Source organism: Pseudorasbora parva, chromosome 17 (genome assembly GCF_024679245.1).
Source record: "Pseudorasbora parva isolate DD20220531a chromosome 17, ASM2467924v1, whole genome shotgun sequence".
In the NCBI taxonomy this organism is placed as follows: Eukaryota; Metazoa; Chordata; class Actinopteri; order Cypriniformes; family Gobionidae; genus Pseudorasbora; species Pseudorasbora parva.
The window spans coordinates 20,542,121-20,561,511 of record NC_090188.1 but is presented as its reverse complement, the minus strand read 5'-3'; the positions used below and the strand labels follow the sequence as shown (position 1 = coordinate 20,561,511).

General features: G+C 36.0%; 1 protein-coding gene across 7 annotated transcripts in view; it reads left to right on the top strand.

The window, feature by feature from the left end:
- The window catches only part of LOC137044705 (regulating synaptic membrane exocytosis protein 3-like), a 102,609-nt gene that overhangs the window by 64,126 nt on the left and 19,092 nt on the right, over positions 1 to 19,391 (top strand). For 2 of the 7 annotated variants that reach the window (XM_067420949.1, XM_067420948.1), the window contains 17 exons: positions 1,847 to 1,887; positions 2,826 to 2,936; positions 3,110 to 3,209; positions 3,624 to 3,747; positions 6,341 to 6,387; positions 6,494 to 6,609; positions 6,698 to 6,828; positions 8,192 to 8,363; positions 8,446 to 8,599; positions 9,893 to 9,949; positions 11,709 to 11,880; positions 11,959 to 12,054; positions 12,505 to 12,567; positions 15,464 to 15,562; positions 15,844 to 15,933; positions 16,978 to 17,055; positions 18,421 to 18,486. In XM_067420949.1, the coding sequence (XP_067277050.1) occupies positions 1,847 to 1,887; positions 2,826 to 2,936; positions 3,110 to 3,209; positions 3,624 to 3,747; positions 6,341 to 6,387; positions 6,494 to 6,609; positions 6,698 to 6,828; positions 8,192 to 8,363; positions 8,446 to 8,599; positions 9,893 to 9,949; positions 11,709 to 11,880; positions 11,959 to 12,054; positions 12,505 to 12,567; positions 15,464 to 15,562; positions 15,844 to 15,933; positions 16,978 to 17,055; positions 18,421 to 18,486 (1,717 nt within the window). Of the gene's footprint in view, positions 1 to 1,846; positions 1,888 to 2,825; positions 2,937 to 3,109; positions 3,210 to 3,623; positions 3,748 to 6,340; positions 6,388 to 6,493; positions 6,610 to 6,697; positions 6,829 to 8,191; positions 8,364 to 8,445; positions 8,600 to 9,892; positions 9,950 to 11,708; positions 11,881 to 11,958; positions 12,055 to 12,504; positions 12,568 to 13,217; positions 13,274 to 15,463; positions 15,563 to 15,843; positions 15,934 to 16,977; positions 17,056 to 18,182; positions 18,254 to 18,420; positions 18,487 to 19,391 lie in introns of those variants that run through there. The other 5 variants (XM_067420953.1, XM_067420955.1, XM_067420954.1 and 2 more) reach the window with 5 other exon arrangements.

Sequence of the window (19,391 nt, the reverse complement as noted above, 5' to 3'; positions counted from 1 at the left end):
GAACTTATCTTAAAACATCCAGTGGCTTTGCCTTTTGAATTGTCCTTTCAAAATGACAGTTTGGGAGCGAATTTAAACAAGCACGTGAAACAACCAAGCGCTGGGTAGAATGAACCAAGCTTTGCAACCCAGCAGGTTTAACCCAACGACTGGAAATTTGAAACTACCCAATGGTGTTTAAAATGTGATCAAATAAACCAACAAAAATTACCCAACAGTCTTAACCCAGCATTTTGGGTTAAAAAACAACCCAGCATTATTTAGAGTATATATATATATATATATATATATATATATATATATATATATATATATATATATATATATATATATATATATATATAATGTCTGTGATTGTATGTGTATCTACTGTTGAGCATTGTAAGTAGACAAATTAAATAAAATGCATCAGAAGTGCCTATAGTTGCCATATATCACTACATTTTGTTCAGTAACACAGTTGTATAACAATACATACAGTATGTTTCAATGTGGATGTATTTACTTATTAAATATTTATTTGCTAAGTAGGTCATGTGAATGAGAAGTAATGAGAAGTGGAGACACTTCAGTACAAGGCTTAGATAAAAGCCCACACAGGGGACCAATCCACCTTACAACAAGCAATATATTAAACATTTATACCCCGAGACAGCTACTTAATATGACTGCATGCAGACCTGTGATTTATACATGTTGCTTTTGTAAGTTTTTCATTGTTTTGTGCTGGAAATATGTTTTAATATGTTAAACTTTCAAGAGAAATAGTTCAGTTTTGCTGCTTTCCAGAGTTAAATTTTTTTTAGAGTAACTTTTATAGGACAAACATGCACAGAACTGGGTTAGACAGTGAAGAAGCAGCCCTCCTTACAAAAGTAACCTATGAAGATTTCCTGACATACTTTTTTTTAAATTTCAAAACCTGAACCTTGCTTTTTATTAGATACGTCAGCTGAAGCTATTTTATAGAATAAATAGTTTTGATCTGATCGGATTAACCTTGTTCAAAGTAGTTGTATAATAACCAATATCATATGTAAATCCATATAAATGTGCGTGTGTGTTGCTAAGGTGTTTTGAGGCATCAGTCATGTCCACTGAGTTAGGTTATGTGCCAAAGTTCATTTAGTTCAAAGTTTGATAAAAATCCTAACATTGTTCAATTGTGTAAAAATAGATTCTTCCCTTAGCAAAAACCACATAATAATATTAACATATCATTTGATTTAAAAATGCATTTTAAGATATTTTAAACATTTAAAACATTAAACAGTTTTACAGCAGACTAAGCATAATTACAAGTTTGCACAATCTATTTTTGTTTTTCGGAAGAAAATTTCAGCACTCCTCAACCCTCTCTGTGCGTCATGTTCGAGACGCCCCAGGTGCTAAAAAATAACCGGAAAACAGCCCAGAAACCCGTATGCACATGGCACTCATCCATATACCATGCCAACAGTAAATAGAAGGCCAACATCACGGAAAGCGCTGAGACTGTCCCTTGGTGCCTGTGTGTTTGTTTGTGTGTGTCCATGTGGCAGTGTGTGTTCAGCTTTACGTGTCATCATTGCTTCCTCTGTCTGGGGACTAAATGTAGCTCTTAAACATGCATTCACAAACACAGCGGCCACTTTAATCCCAGTTCTCAGTATTTCTCTGCTGGTGGGTCAAAGCAAAACATATTTTAGCTTGAGATCTTGGCTGCAAGTGCCCCACTGGGGCTTAAATATTCAATAAGCGTAAACAGAGCAGGTTTAGAGATGGACTCTGGCTAGTGTAAGGTGGCAGCTTACATAGTCAACTTGTGTATAAACTCGATGACCTTTTGTGTGTGTGTGTGTTTTAGGGGACTGGGAGTGCTGCCCACTGGACCCCACCGCATGGCATGTACGTTTTTTCTCACCTTGTGCTATAATCAGTATATTTAAAGTCAACATAAATTGATGTTCACAGACCATTTTACCTCTAGAATGTGATATTTATCAAGAAAAAAAATGTAGGGTACGCCTTGAGTTTTATCCAGTGCAAATTATTTGGATGATTTTTGTTACATGCGTTTCTGTAGCTCAAAAATTAAAGCATTGTACTAGCAATAATAAAGTTATGGGTTTGATTCCTAGGAAATGCCAGAACTTATAAAATGCATAGCTTAAATGCAATCCAAGTTGCTTTGGATAAAAGCATCTGCTAAATGCATAAATGTAAATGTAATATACACCAGAATTGAACAATACTAAAAGTTTGCTTGACCATTAACTAAATTAATATTTAGCTAATGGGTTAAATGATTTAGCCAGTGCTGTCTTAAGAGGGAAAAAAATATGTTCTGAATAAACCTTTAGACTAACATTTTCTTTTGCAGTCATTTACAACAAGATCTGGAATGTGCATTAAAAAAAATCAATTATAGGTCAATTTTGAATTGTATGTTAACGTTAACAATTTGTCCAGTGTTATTGAGATTCTATTATATTAAATTAGATTTATATACTGTATACACTTGTTTTCTCCATATCTTTTTAATTTTAGGTAACGGTTAAGTAATTTTGTTGTGCGTTCTTGTCATTTATTTAAACGTCTATATAGTTGTATTAATTTTACATGAAGTTAAACTAAATTAAAATGAGAAATGTTAATTGTGCAATTAAAAATTATTGTTTATCTAATTTAAAGTAATGATAATATTTTGTATGGTTATATTTTTAGTTAACTATAATAACCCTGGCTGTGTATGTGTGTGAATGCGATTGATGGTGAGGTAAGGGTTAGATGTAATGGGATGGTTCTTTCTCTGATGGGATTAATCTCTGCCTTGTTCTCTTTAGCATCCGGTTACATGGCAGCCCTCCAAGGAAGGTGATCATTTAATTGGCCGAATCACTTTGAGCAAGCGAACAGCCATGCCAAAAGAGGCTGGGGCTCTGCTAGGGCTAAAGGTGAGGGGAGAGCAAAACATACTGTATAAACACAAGTGTTCCTCTCCTCACTGTACTGAAGTCAACAGCTACGCCATATCATGAACCATGTACAAAATGGATGAAAAAGGATTTCTGCATTTATGGATTCTCTGTAGACTTTACCCATCTTTAATTGATTTGTATTGGTACAGGTGGTTGGGGGGAAGATTACAGAAACTGGGAGACTTGGGGCATTCATCACCAAAGTCAAGAAAGGAAGTCTAGCTGATGTGGTGGGTCATCTACGGGCCGGTGAGTCCAGCTCTTCTCTCAGTTTGATTGCTTTTGTCACACGAGAACATTTTTGTCTACCTGATGTAGATTTAATGGGGGTGCTGTTTGGGTCGGGTCGGGTACAGAATTAAATTAGTGCTGCTTTTGGAAAACGGGCCAGCAATGCTGTTAAGTACTGCGGGCCCGGTGCAGGTTTGCCAAACAGGACCACGTGCAGGACTCGGGTCAGGGAGCATGTGCTAACATAACACATTTAATTTACACTCCTTATTTTAATTTAATAATGCGTTTAGTCCTCAGATATTTTGAAAATGTTTAATAAGTGTGTTTAATCAGTAAAATCAATTTTAAAAATGTAACCGTATATGTAACCGTATGTATGTTCTCAGATGTATACAGGAATTTAATGTGATGCATTTTGACTGTTTGTAGGTGATGAAGTGCTTCAGTGGAATGGTAAATCATTACCAGGATTAACCAAGAAAGAAGTTTACAATATCATCTTGAATTCTCAAACAGAACCAAAAGTTGAATTAATAGTATCAAGGCCAATTGGGTAAGTCGTCAACCAATTTGCAGTCTTACTATCTGACTCTTCTAGTCCAGACAAAAACAAATCACTAAATAAGAGTGTTTGAATAGTCTGTATTGTGTTTAGTTTTCACTGTGAACCATTATATTCTCCTCTGCGTGCTCTGTCCTCCTAACGCTTTAAAAAGATATATTCATTGATTTCTCTCCAAACTCTTGCAATGGGTGTATAAATCTAAGCAAGTAAAACAAGTTTAAGAGGTGATTATAGGAGCTCATCTCTCAGCTCAGCTCATCTTTTTTTAAAGCTCTAAGAATGAACTTGTGATGTACGCACCTCCCTTCTGTCCTCTGCACATAACTTTTGGTTGATGATGTTTGATTAGAATCCAGATGTCACTGATACAGAGTATTTGGACAATTATGTCAAACTTAATGTTAAGTGTGAAATTAAAATTCTGTCATTATTTACAAGATATTTTGAAGAATGTCAGTAACCAAACAGTTGATGGACCCCATTCACTTCCATAGTATTTATTTTCCCTACTATGGAAGCCAATGGGGTCCATCAAATGTTTAGTTATATATTCTTCAAAATATCTTCTTTTGTGTTCAGCAGAACTAGGAAAATAATACAAGTTCGGAATAACTTGAGGGTGAGTAAATGATGACAGAATTTTCATTTTTGGGTGAACTATCCCTTTAAAATGGCCTGCTAAACAAATGATGCTAAACATATTTTGAGCAGTTTATCTAATGGTTTGACATTTGAAACTTAAAAACCTTGAATTAGGCTGGGCGAAAAAAACGATAATGATAATTATCACAATATGATTTTCCTCGAAAAAATAACAGTTCGATAAATTCTTGATATAATACTTACGCGCTATGCGTAATGCTGCGCATGCGTATTGCAGACCGGGCTTCTGGGTGCTGCACACACTGTTGTTTACTTTACAGTCAGTGGCTGACAGGATTGGAGGATCGAAGTGAAGTGGAGCGATAAAAATTAGCGATACTGAAGGAAACTCAGCGCTCACGACCAGCTCTGATGACACAGATATCGTTGACAAGTTAGTTTACTTCAGTGGTTTGGATATATTTTGACTATCCCATCCGACATAAAACAGAGCGACGTGCGGGGACTGCTTATCATAGGTTCACGTTCACCACACCATTTAATTATTAAATTATCGTGCTTCCTCGAAGTTCTTCCATACAACATTGAGCCCAACACAGCGGTAAATCTACATTAACTACATTCACACATAGGCTTATCACCTTGTTAGTTGTAGTGGGTGACTTAAAAGCTAACTTACCAAACTATAATCACTAAAACATCGGACTTGTACATCGCCATCATAATTGTTTGTCTTTGGTGATGTATTAATGACTCAGCATCGCATGTATTAAAAGAGGAATAATTTCATCCGATGTTTAAAATAGACTAGACAGCCCTTACTGGAGATCCACAAATACTGAACTTTGTTCTCTCCATCCTCTCCCGACAGGCCCACTGTCGGTGAGGTGTGTGTGTGTGTGTGTGTGTGTGTGTGTGTGTGTGTGTGTGTGTGTGTCGTTGAGATGCGTGTGCGTGCGTGTGTGTGTGTGTGTGTGTGTGTGTGTGAGAGAGAGAGAGAGAGAGAGAGAGAGAGAGAGAGAGAGAGAGAGAGAGATGCACGGTGGACCAATCCACTGTGAGGCAAGAGAGGGGGGATTTAAAATGTGTCTCAACTTAAAACACATTTATTTTGCCTGTTTTTTAGTGTTTTACTACTTACACAATGAAGTAATGATATTATTGATATGCAGTGTAGAGTAAAAAATGCTGACCACAATTAAGATTTTAATAAATAAATCTACCTCAGTTTTAATAAATTGTTTACCTGTTTGGGAAGTGTTTGTCATGTTTTGACAATAAAGGAAAGTTTAAAACCACAGTTAACTGTCTGTTTTCAACATCTTTCACTCAGGAGCAAAAATATGCCTTTAGAAATAAAGATTTTACATTTCTCGTGATATTTATCGATATCGACTGATATGGAAAATTATATTGTGATCATTTTTTTTGGGCCATATATCGTCCAGCCCTACCTTGAATGTGTGTTTGTACTACATTGCTTTCAAATAAATGCCACAGTTTAGGGTCAGTAAGATTTTATGTTTGAAAGAAATTCATACTTTTATTTACAGTAGCAAGGATACATTAAATTGATCAAAAGTGACATTAAGTACATTTATAATGTTACAAATGATGAACTTTTAATTAATCCTAAATAAAGTTCTACCAGTTTTCACATATTATGAAGCAACTATGTTTTCAACATAATAAAAAAAGTCTATTTCACCAAACCACGCGACACTGAAGACTGGAGTAATGACTGCTGAATTCAGCTTTTCCCGCAAGGAAATAAATTACATTTTAAAATAATATATTACAGTATGGGAAAAAAGTTTTAAATTGTAGTAATATTTACAGAATAACACTTTTTGCTGTATTGTAATCAAATAAATGCAGCCTTGGTGAAAAAATCTTACTGATCCAAACTTTTAAATGGTAGTATGCCTTGTTTTAATGTTGAAAACTAATGTATGCATATATGATATCTTTCTTTCAGTGATATACCACGAATACCAGAAACATCACATCCTCCATTAGAATCTAGTATGTACTGAATCAAACAAATCAAGAATCTGATCAAATCATATTGATGTATACATAAACATCTTCATATGTTATCAACACTTCTTTTTTCCTTGTTCCTCTGCAGCAGGTTCAAGTTCTTTTGAATCACAGAAGATGGAAAGACCCTCTATAGCTGTCCTGTCTCCATCTAGCCCAAGTGGTCTTAGAGATGCCCCTCAGTTACTGCCTGGACAGCTGTCGGTCAGTGAATACTGAAGAAAACAAGGGCAATTCACCAGGTTTTGCCTAGAGTTTTTGTTTATTAGCTGTGTATGTATTTGTCTTGCAGGTGAAAATGTGGTATGATAAGGTCGGCCATCAGCTGATAGTGAACGTATTGCAGGCTATAGACCTGCAGCCCAGATCGGATGGACGACCCAGAAGCCCCTATGTCAAAATGTATTTTCTGCCCGATAGAAGGTATTCATTTGATAGTTGTTAATTAGCATATTTGATTTTTCTTGCAGTGTCAATTTTGGTATAATGAAATTGTATTGACCACAGAATTTTTTTTATTGTGACAACTCAAAAGTTTGTGGTCAGTAAGATTTCTAAAAATGCTTTTATTAAGATAGGATGCATCAACCTAATTAAAACAGACAGACATTTATAATTCTGCCATACATAGACTTGGCACATAGACAGTAAAAAAATATATGGACGCCGAAACTTCATCCGTTTCCGCTAAACAGAGTTGAAGCTTTCAGATGGCCTGCACGGCGCTGACATCTTGGGACAGAGTCTGCGCAGTAGGGATTTCGCGACCGGAGTTGCGCAGTAGAGAGCAGGAACTACATCCGCGATATCAAAAGCACGCCCAAACTCTCACAGATGCAGAACAATTAATTATGTTGGTGTGAAATAAACAGTTATGGAAATGTAGAAATTAAAGCTAAAGCTTCAGTTTCTGAGAGGGATACTGCAGGCTTGGTTTGGCATAGATCTACTACGATGCTTCTGCTGCTGCTGCTGTTAGTTGTTGCTGCTGCTGCAGAGAAAGTACAGGACTTGCCACTGACAATACATACATGACACACTGCTGTGAGCAAGAAAGACATGCTGCTTCTATACAATATGTTGTACATGAATTACTGGTTGCAGATCTATACAGGTGGAGTTGGGGAAGGTGGAGGGTTTCTGAAAGCGCACTGCACTGCTAGGGCAAATGCTAACCAAGTATTTGAATGTTGAGCACGCAAGCTCATTGGCTACTGATACAGCAGGAATCAATCAGCTGTGCCCTATAGAGAATGATGTGATTGCAAGCAGATTGAGCTAAGGACCTATTAGCCTAGAGGACCTAGAGTTTCATGACAGAACTTAGTATTGATGTACAGTATAAAGATTTTATAAATGCTGTTCTTTTGAGCGTTCTATTCATCTAGTACCATGGTTTCTACAAAAACATTAGGCAGTACCACTGTTTAATTGATAATATAATAAGACATTTTCTTGAGCATCAAATAAGCATATTTAGATTTGACATCAATATAATAAATCACATTTTAAAATATATTCAAATAGAAAAAACAACAATAATTTACATTACAATAATATTTCACAAATATTTTTATTTTTTTGTGTATTTGATCAAATAAATGCAGCCTTGGTGAGCTTAAGGAAACCTTACAAACATTACAAAGTTTTACGGTCCACAATCATTTGAATGGTAATGTAGGATCAAACACTAAATAACCAATTTTTTAAGTAAATAAATAATTAAATTTCAATAAAGAAAAAATATTTTTTCTCATTATATTTGTTTATATTTGTTTTGCTGTAGTGATAAGAGCAAGAGAAGGACGAAAACAGTGAAGAAAAGTCTGGAACCCAAGTGGAATCAGACTTTTGTGTACTCACACGTCCATCGCCGCGATTTCAGGGAGCACATGCTGGAGATTACTGTGTGGGACCAACCCAGAATACAAGAGGAGGAGAGTGACTTTCTGGGAGAGGTACAAAGCATATATTCACAACATGAATTGCTTTCTAAAAAAAATCCTGCACAGTATTTCACCTGACTGTCTGTGAACCTAGATCCTGATCGAGCTGGAGACTGCCCTGCTGGATGACAAGCCTCACTGGTACAAGCTGCAGACACATGACGTCTCTTCCATCCCACTGCCGCACCCGTCCCCATACCTGCCCCGCAGACACGGCCACACAGAAACACCCACCAAAAAGCTGCAGCGTAAGTAGAAGGCCATGCTGGTGGGGATTTGCCAGTGCTCTCTGCCGAGTTTTAGGACCCGATAACTGGATATGTACCCAAATATAATGCACTTCTCCATCATGCGATCATAAATTTGATAGGAAGTGAGCGTAAACAGTTGTACCGCAAGTGTTCTTTGGGTGGTAATAGTTAAACGGTGACTGGACCCTGTAATTAGCATCATTTGCATAGAAAGCAGGCGTATTTGCCCAAAAACAAATGACATTGACTTTTTAAATATGTATGGTGCAGCGCTACATCAGCGTGTATACAGTATTATTCAAAGGTTTGGGGTCAATGAGATTTATTTACTCTCATTTATTTGACCAAAATAGTAATTTTGTGAAATATTATTCTTTAAAATAACAATTTTCTTTTTTTATTATATTTAAAAATGTAATTTTCTATTCTTGTTATGGCAAAGCTGAATTTTCAGCAGCCATTGCTGCAGTGTTAAGTGTCACATGATCCTTCAAAATCCTTCTAATATGGTAATTTGCTGCTCAAGAAGCATTTATTATTATTATTATTATTATTATTATTATTATCAATGTTGAAAACAGTTGTGCTGCTTAATTTTTGTGGAAACTGTGATATATTTTTATCAGGACTCTTTGCTTGCTGAATAAAAAAATATTTCAGTAATCTTACTGAACCCAAACTTTTGAACGGTAGTGTACATTCTGCCTAATTGTGAGTGGTATATACTAAAATAATAAAATACTGCTCAATTGTGTGCCACAATTGTTCAGTGAATTCGCCCCCTCAGTGTTTCACAGAATTACCGAAAGCTGAAGAGGACGTGGGCAGTTCGATTAAAATGGATCAAGTTTGCCTTTTCTTTCCAAGATGATATGTCAAAACAGAGAAATTATCATAATTTCACAATTACAAAACGATATATACTATAAGTAGGTGAAGGAAAACCATCAAACATTAGTTAAACATCTACATATCTTTAAGCTCAAGGTTCTGGAGTTTATCCAGGCTCATTAATACACGTGGCATTGTCTTGCAATTTTCCATGTCTGTTTTGTCTGTATGTTCATGTTTTTGAACCGTGCTGCCTGTGAGTTAGTGTGTAGGAGTGTGTAGCCCATGAGTACAGTATGTCCACAGGGCATATTTTAGTATGCTAGGTTATTTCTGTATACCTTTGCTTTCCTATCGATGGCTTATTTCAACAATGCTTTGTGTGCATCCGTTTACGTCTTTATCTTGTGTCTGTTTGTACATCTATCCCTGTGTGTATATCTGTATCTGTCTGTGCAGGCTCGCAGCGTATTACAGAAACTGATTATGATGATGCTATTGGTGTAGTTACCACAGGTGGGTGAGAGGGGCCAAGGCAATGGCAACCTTGGCACTTCTCTGTGCTTTGTGCATTAGAGTACCCCAGAAGAGAGAAGCGTCCAATAGCAGGTCTTCCCTTCATTTGGAAGTCACCGCTGTTGTGCTGGAGACAAGACACCAATCACCGTCACTAGACATCTGGCATGTTCCATTCATCCCATACTATTAAAATAAAAATGTTGTTACTATAAATTGCTTAAAGCATAAAAGTGGTGCTTCTTCTATATTGGGAGACTGCGTTTATACTATAGACATTGACTGTCCGGAGTGTTCTGTCTCCATCGCTTTTCTCTGTAGTACAGTAGCATAGACCTGCAGTATAACGAACACTATAACACATGCATGATCACAATGGGGAAGGTGATGAGGGAGAATTTGGGAATGGGAGGACCGCTTCCTCTCGCTGGTGCTCAACCTTTTATTTTTCCTCTGCATGGTAGAAGTTAGAAAAGGACACAGTTTTGTTGAACACTGCCTTTGTAAGATACCTTGACTTCATTCTCCAAACCATTAGGCATTTTTGTAATAGTGAAAAAAGTGGATGTTGTTTGAGGGCAGTAGTAGTTATAGTTAGTTTTTTTCTCTTTTTTTCGTGCTCACCATTTTTTGAAATGTTGTATTTACATTTTGTATTTATTTATTTTGACTTCAAAATGAGAATGAGAAAATAGATGTAGAATATAATATAATATAATAGTTATATTAAATTGTAATTAAAATACAAATAAAATCAAAATATAAAATAATATATTCAGCTTTCAGTGTTAATTGCTTTTCTATTCAATAAAAAGGTGCATTTATTCAAAAATAAGTTATGAATGTTTTTATTAATTAGCCAAAATTGCAAACTTTGTGTATACATGTATTTTTAAATTGCCAAAAATAGAAAATAATTAATATAATGTAGAACTCAAATGGTGATTTGCACACAAATCCAAAAGCACACAATGGTCAAAAAAAGGAGAATGAACAAGGTAATTTAGTTGTCTGGCATGTTTTGTTACACTCAATTATTATTATTTTTTTTTAAAGAATTACACATTTCAATTAATACAATGCAAATTAAAAAATTTAAAAAAAAATTACATGGTTGCCTTAAGATTTTGAGTTCATTGAAATGAAAAAATGTAGTTAATACAATGAACATTTTTGAGACAACAACAGCCTTTCAAATATTATTAAAATATTTTTTATGCATATTGGGTAATTATGTGTGATTTATATGTGATGATGCAGGGAAATATGCCAAATTGTGCTATTTTCATGATTTATAATTTTTTTTATGTGGTTCAAATACAATAATATTTTGAGTTTCTATTTATTAAACCAATTTCCTTCATTGTATCAAAGTTTTATTTTCAATGAACTCAACATTTTAAGATACTTTTTTTAAAGTTAAAACCAACAATATTTTTTGCAGTGTAGTAAAATTCCATCAAGTTGAATTGAATAATCCTTACATATTGTTAGGATTGTTCAATTATTCAGTTAAAATATGTAAGGATTATTCAATTTAATTTGATGAAACTATTAAACTACTATTAATGAAACGTGTAAATCTTTAAAAAATGATTTTGAGTGTAGATATGATCTAACATATTATGCCAATACTTTTACTTTTGGATGTGTTCTAACATGGGGAATGTGGTTTGTCAAGGCCAACGACATAAACACTGCATCTGAATAAGACAGGCTTTCCAAAATTAAACTTTTGTCTGTGTGTGTATGATCGCAGCTACAGAAAATCGATCCAGAGAAAGAGAAAGGGACAGGGACAGAGACAGAGCAACAACTTTAGAGGTTCCTGATCAGCAGAGGCCAACTCAGTATCGCTCACGGTCCGTGTCTCCACACAGAGACAAAGAAAGCAGGGGGCGGTCCCGTCCTCCCAACGTCCCCGCACAGAGGTATGTCCCTACCTATTAAGGATTTATCATGTAGCAAATAGTTGCAGCCTACTTTAAAACAGCCACATCTCTCTTAAGGAGTCTGGATGAAGCTCAGCACACCCGGCGATCCCGTTCCCCAACACGCTACCATGACCGCGCCCGTGTGCAGGAGAGAGATTATGCAGACGACAGGTAAATAGAAATGATTGCATCCAAGCAAGTGTGTATAAGTGTGCCATAGTGTGTGTCAAAAAAATAATCACTTCCATGTGCCTTCATTTTCCTCCACAAAAATGCTGTTTCTTGAATGCCATTTAAATGAGTTTTTGTGAAGAGAAATTACGTGTTTGAGACTTGCTAAGGTCGTGCACCATTTTCAGAAGGTGGGTTAGAGCCAAAACACGTGACTGAATGACTCACGGAAGGTTTGTTTTTGAAAAGATTGAGCACCATTGAAGGGTTTGTATGGACAGAGACGATCATACAGAAAGACAGATCTTTTTTTTAACCTTTATGTATTGTTCTGGCTTTAAAGGTTGTGTCCCATCCTCTTCTAACTCACTTACTGTTGGCCATTTTTTCCCTTTATGTTTGCTTTTTTATTGGTCTGTTTTGTGTCATCCATCTCCATGCTAATTGCAGTGAGGTCATCTTGATACACAGATCAATGCGGGGTAGAAGCGCAGAGTGTCTGCACACCCAAAGGTAAAGAAAAGCCTAGAACTGAATCACCAATCTGTGAATTAAAGTATTGCTTTATTCAAATTACTGTGTAAACCAATATTACTATCTTGGCATCATAAGCACTCGTAATATCATTTTTCATTTTGAAAAGACTCTTCGTATCTGTTTCGCTCGCCTAGCCTGAAGTTTATTCCATTTAATTAAAACAATACTGAGTGTTGATGCCAGTTTCTCTCCCTCGAACGCTTCTTGTCAAGCTCTTCGCCTCTCAACTCTAATAATTCAGAGCAGCTAGTTGACAAGAAACATTACAAGCGGAACTTTCCACTTGCTTTTGGCATACAGCCTAAAAGATGATTACCTCGTCACGACAACCGTTTGCTTTCTCAAAATAACAATCTCATTCTGGTCAAGTGTTATTTTGAAGCGTTTATTTTTATTCCGCTTGTCACTGACCTTGATTCAATTATGAGCGCGGGTAAAAAAAGATGATCTAGAATGAGGGAGTTGCCTCTGGAGTGATCTTTGCATGTTTGCTTTAGTGACTTTTGACGTTCTTTTGCTTTTTGAGTGGACTAACCACAGCTGTGATGTTGATGCATCTTTTGTTTCCCTTTTGCATGCTTGCATGTTTATGTAATATTGCCAGGAGTTCATCTAAGTACAGTAGCACTCTGCCTCCTAAGATGCCTTTATTAGTCAATGGAATTCATAAGGATATTTACAGGTAAGGCAGCCAAAATGAACTCTTGAGCCCTCCTTTTTGACTAATGAGTATTTTATAGCATCTGCGAACTTCAAACTCCAGAGCACTTATTACTTATTATGGATTAGCTAATGCAATATGGAGTATGCTGGTGCATATATTTTTGGTTATTGTCAAAGTTTGACACGGTATTTTATCATTCAACAAACCATTAAACTGGATGTTTATGACAACATTGTACATTTGCTGTTAATAGGCAGAGAAGTAATATTGTTGGCTCCTATAAAAAAGTGCACTTATTTGTATTGAATGTGCATGTCTTGTGCAATGTGCAAATCTTATTCTTTAATATTACATGATCTACAAGAACTTTTTTTAAGGAAATAAAATGCCACTGTACTTAAATGGAGTACATCTCTGTTTCTTAACACACTTAAGTACACTTTTAATTGAAAAAATTCTATTAAATTAAATACAAGCAAAGTTAAAATAATTTACAAATAACATATTTAAATACATGACACAAGTTTCAGTAGGAATGACTTTAAAGTTTTTTTTAGTTTAACATAAATGTCTGTCAATACATTCGGCAGCACACTTTAACCACATTTCAAAAACAATAGAAGTATTTATGAAATTACATAAAAAAGTGTACTTCAGTCCTATTTAAATGGGTCAAAAATGTACTCTAAGTACTCTAGTACTTCAGCTAATTGTATTTAATATAAATTTAAACTATAATACTGTACCGTTCAAAAGTTTTAGATTGGTAAGATTTTTAAAATGTTTTTAAAAAATAAGTCTCATCTCTTCTCACCAAATCTGGATTTATTTGATCCCAAATACAGAAACAAATGAAAATAATATTGTCAAATATTTTTACAATTTAAAATAACTGTTCCTTTGAAATTTATCAAAGAATCCTGTTTTTTCCTCAACTGTTTTCAACATTGATAATAATAGTTTCTTGATCAGCAATCAATCAGAATGATTTCTAAAGGATCATGCAACACTGAAGACTGGAGGAAGGATGCTTACAAATTCAGCCTTGCAGACACAGGGAAAAATTGCATTTTAAATGTATATTCAAATAGAAAAGAGTTATTTTAAACTGTAAAAATATTTCACAATATTACATTATATTTTGATGTATATTGGATCAAATAAATGCAGCCTTGGTAAGCAAAAGAGACCTATTTTTAATTTTTTCATACATTTTCATTTAACTGCAATCAGCATGTCCGAAAACATACATTTTTACATTCAGTTTGCAGCTAAGTATATATATATTTTTTAACAATTTTAACAATTCCCATTATTTAAGTGCTCTTTTTACAAGTATGATAAACTTTTTTTTCACAAGGGTCCTTAAAAAAACATAATTACATTTTCAATATATTCAGCAAATGCAAACACATATACAGTCGTCATTTAATTGTAGATTGAAATACAGACAATCTAATGGGAATCTGCCAATGTTACATGTTAAGATGGTAGGTAAATGTCAGTGCTTTCTGTCTAACTGTGGTGTTCTGATTTCTGTGGATGTTTATTGTTCATTTTAAAATATACAAATTATTTGAAGAGCTAGACAGTAAATCACTTTTAGCTGTAAACATCTTATGCTGTCTCCTAACCCCGCGTGATGGAACATGTTTCCAGCAACAAGTAATTTGTCTGTCCAAACCAGAGCATGTGAGTGGTAGCAATTTCCCCTCCACAATCTAAGCATTCAATAATCACTCCGCTCCCGCTCCGCTCCGGGTTCACCATTTTCCGCTCCCCGCTCCACTCCTCGCTCATAAATCCTGGAGAAAGATATATCCGTTATCGCATTCCCACGGTTGGGGCACAGGGCCCTATCATACATGTGGCGCAATGCAACGGCAGGCGTTGTTTTTTTGCTAGTTTCAGCTCGACGCAGTTATCATTTTTTACGTCCAGCGCCACATTGTTTAATTAACAAATGCCCTCGCACAAATGAGGTGTGTTCAGGCGCATTGTTGGCGCATTGCAATTTTGAGGCAACTGAAAACAATTGCGCCATTGACCAACAAAAATCTGGTATAAAGTCAATAGCGCAAGTCTTTGCTGCTGTAATCCACAGAAAAGTTGATCTTGTTATTTTATAATGTTTTGTTCTTTACTATGTTTTTTCTGTAACTTGTGATTGCTTTTGTTTGCACTTGTTTGACTTTGGTTTGTGTTCAGCTCAACACTTCCTGCATGCCTTAAGTCAAACTCACGGCTGTTTGTAGTCACTGCCACTCAACGCCGAGTTCTTAGGTTCACAGACAAGATCACCATTAGGTAAGGGTCGAAATGTTCAACCCTCAACCCCACTAGATTAAAAAACAACAACATCATCAAACATCCAACAGCTCTACCAAAAGCCAGCAGCTCCTCATTCAAAACATTAGCAGAAAATTCAACCATTATCTCACACAACGCATTATAGCAGCTCTCTTGAATTCCTCCCCTTACAGGTTTGCTTTCATTTTATTTTGGACCTAATGTTTTTGTTCTTTGTCATCTTCCTATCCTCTTTTTCCCTTCTCCTTTCTCCATTGGATGGCATGTTGTGACCCTAGTGATCTACAGCCCTCTCTTGACAGGGTTAGAAGTGCTAGTACCAACTGTCTGAGACCAGGTTCTAATTCCAATTCACCTGAACGAGACAGGTACACTCTTTATTTTGAATTGGATTATTCTAGTTTTGTTGAATTTGTCATTAATATCATGCACAGACATTAAAGGACACTCTTATAATGTTCCTTTGCGATGCCCTTTGAACACAACAATCACTGGGTCTCATTCACTAATGTCCACACGCATATAGTTTTACAAAAAACTTGTGTGCAAACACAGAAATCATCATTTGAGTTTTTTTTTTCTTTTTTCAAATTAGGATCAACATTTTTGTGGACTAAAACCACACCTACAAATCCTAGTTGCATTAGAAACATGAGATTTATTAAGTAAAAGGTTTAGAAATATAAAGGTTTGTGGTCGGTAAGATTGTTTAATATTTTTGCTTTATCATATACTCACCAAGGATGCATTTGTTTGTTTAAAAATACAGTAAAAGCTGAAATGTTATTATAATTTAAAGTCTCTTTGACTGAATGTAATTTATTCCTATGATGCCAAAGCTGAATTTTTTAGCAGCCATTATTCCAGGCTTCAGTGTCATGATCCTACAGAAACCATTCTATGCTGATTTGCGGCTCTAGAAACATTTCTTATCAATGTTGGAGTGAAATTGTGTAGAAAGCTGATGCTAAGTATGCTAATTACTAAGTGCTACACTTACTCATTTCGATTAATTGACATTAATAAGCTTCAGAATTCTGTATTTTTGAGAGTTTGAGAGTCTTTTTTTCTGTGCACATACTGTAAAATAAGAACACTTATGTGTAATTATTAGTGAATAAGACCCAGTATGTCTATGTTAATGTCAAAGTAACAACCCCACTATGCACTGCTCTGGTAGTGTCCAGTGACTCTTATGGCCAGACGGCTCTGTTTTGCGTCTTGGATAGTGAGCATTTATGTAACCACTGTAGCTGGGGAAGTATCAAAAATGAGTCCCCTGAATCTGTACATCTTCTTATATGTTTGAGATGACCGTTGTCACAGTCTCTATATTGACCTCCCGTGTTTCTTCCATCCCCACTTTGAACTCTTTGGGTGTTTGTGGATCACACACGCACACACTCATGCAGGAGCACCCAGTCTCTGCCCCGTACCAGACCCACGAGCCCCAGGATCCTAATTCAGCATGCCTCCCCAGAAGACGACAGGTATCCCTCCTGTCCTCCAGTCCTATTGCTAAACCTCTCTGCTCTTCTAACCTGTCCGTCCCCTCTCTGCCATGGGACTAGATAGTGGATGTATCGTATAGCTAACCCTCCAGCCTCCTGTAGCTTCTGACCTATAGCTTGTTGTTACCCAGCCTTGTGATTTCAGTGCTCTATAATGTGATCGTCAGTGTGTTTTGTAGTTTTTCAGCTTCTCAGTAGCTTTAAAAATGTGGCTTTTGTGGTGTGATGTGCAGTGTGTTGCGTTGACTCTGGATTTCATTAGGTTGCATTTTAATCCTTGTTATCTAAGCTTTTTCCTAATTTTATCTAATCTTCTACAGTTTTTATACGAAATTTGTATACAGTTATTGATACATTTAGACAGTGGCCCTGAAAAGTACGTGGACATAAATTACACAAATTACTTTGCAACAAAATATTAACTTTAGTGAGATTGATTTTAAACCAAAGACAACAAGCACACTTTTCAGGGTTTTCACAAAACATCTCACACAAATAAGTTGGTTACACTGCAAAAAAATGCTTTTCTTACTTAATATATTTGTCTAATTTCAAGTACAAATATCTCAACATAATTGTGCTTGTTTTAAGAATAAACTCACATCATTTAGACCCCCCGCCCCCAGAAAACATACTAAATGTTGAAAATGAAAAAAAACATTTTTCACAGTGTAGTTTTCAGATTATAAAGATGTAATTTTTGGTTTTGTATATTACTAGTGCTGTGATATTCAGACATTTGAAGTGTCCCAATTTGTTTTGGGAGCACTGCATGTGTCTTCACTTTCCTCTGGATTCATCTGAAATTGTGATTTTCAGAACTTTTTGGGTATAAAAAGTCACATAGGTCACATGTGACCCCTGACACATAAGAGTCAGTTGTCTGTGCTCCATATCATACATAGTGTGTCTTGTTTATATGTCTCAATTACTGTACATGTTATTGCATCATTTCCTTTTGTGCGTAGCCACTAAACCAAAGTGACATGATTTAGCCCTAATGAAATATTTTTTTTTATTAACATCAGTCCATACTGTGCCATTGTGTGTCTGTGTGTCTGTGTCCATGCCACTCACATGTGTTTTACCTGATCTTATGAATCAGCTGGGTTTTGGATGCTATGTTCCCCGCTCAGGAGACAGTACACCACCTCAGTGCAAAGCCAGACGCACAGAGGTACACACCCACAGGAAGAGCTCTAGAGCACATATACCAATAACATGTCCATCTCATCGTGGCATTTTACAAGACAACAGTTTCATTTACTGTCCGTCCAGTCCTGAGTGAATCCACTCCTCATTCTTTTTGTTTTCTGTCTCGCCTCGATCATTTCCATGTTGCAGGCAGTCGAGAACTCTGGACAAGCCTAGCTGTCAGAAACTTGGCAAGAAAATATCTGACAGCGAGCGGTAAGACTTATCAAACCATGTCACGTCACATTTGCATTGCCTGTTCATTGTACAGTAAGTCCTGGATGTCTGTACAGTACCTGTTTAGTACAGTCACAAATCACACTTATTTATTACACTGGATAAAGCTTCTAGATTGGACTTGTACAGTGTTTTTTGTGAAATGATGATTTATTTATTTTTTATGAACATGTTTTTGTTCAATTGTTTCTGATCATTTCTATATTTTATATCAGGGCCCAAAATTCAAATATTGCCAAAGCTGTAAGTAAAAATGTACTTTGGTGAGTAAATAAAATGGTTAATAAGAGTTACTCACCAGTTCTCTCACAAAAGTGAATTAAAGGGGTGTAACGATATCCTCATGTCACGAATCGATACATATCACTTTCATGAACTCATGATACGATATTATTGCAATACTCTCTAAGACTTATGGTAAAAGGTTAAAGCTACACCATGTAATTTTTCCATCAGCTAGGGGGTGCCTATTCAAAACAAAGGCATAGCTTGATGATGCCAAGTTTGAGCTCAGAATCTTGGGACAAGTGGTCTTCACCTCACAGCCAGTGGGAAAGAATCGGGATAGGACTCGGGTAGAAATCAAGTTCATGGATGCGATTATTAACGTTACTGAAGCAAAGCAGGACCGAATGTTGAGGGAGCTGAGCAAGGCCGCTGGAGCGATTATTGGGCAACACGCCTCGCGAGCAGCAGGACTATTTTGGACTATTATTATTAGGACTATTATTATGACGGAACACAGTCGCCTGTGCCTTTTCCGCTTTTCAGGTCATGAGTATGAGGTAACGCAGCTCTGTTTATCATATTAGATACATTTAAGTGTGTTTAAAATTATGTTATGACGTTACTCTGTGTTCGCTCAACCCTGCTGTGACACTTGT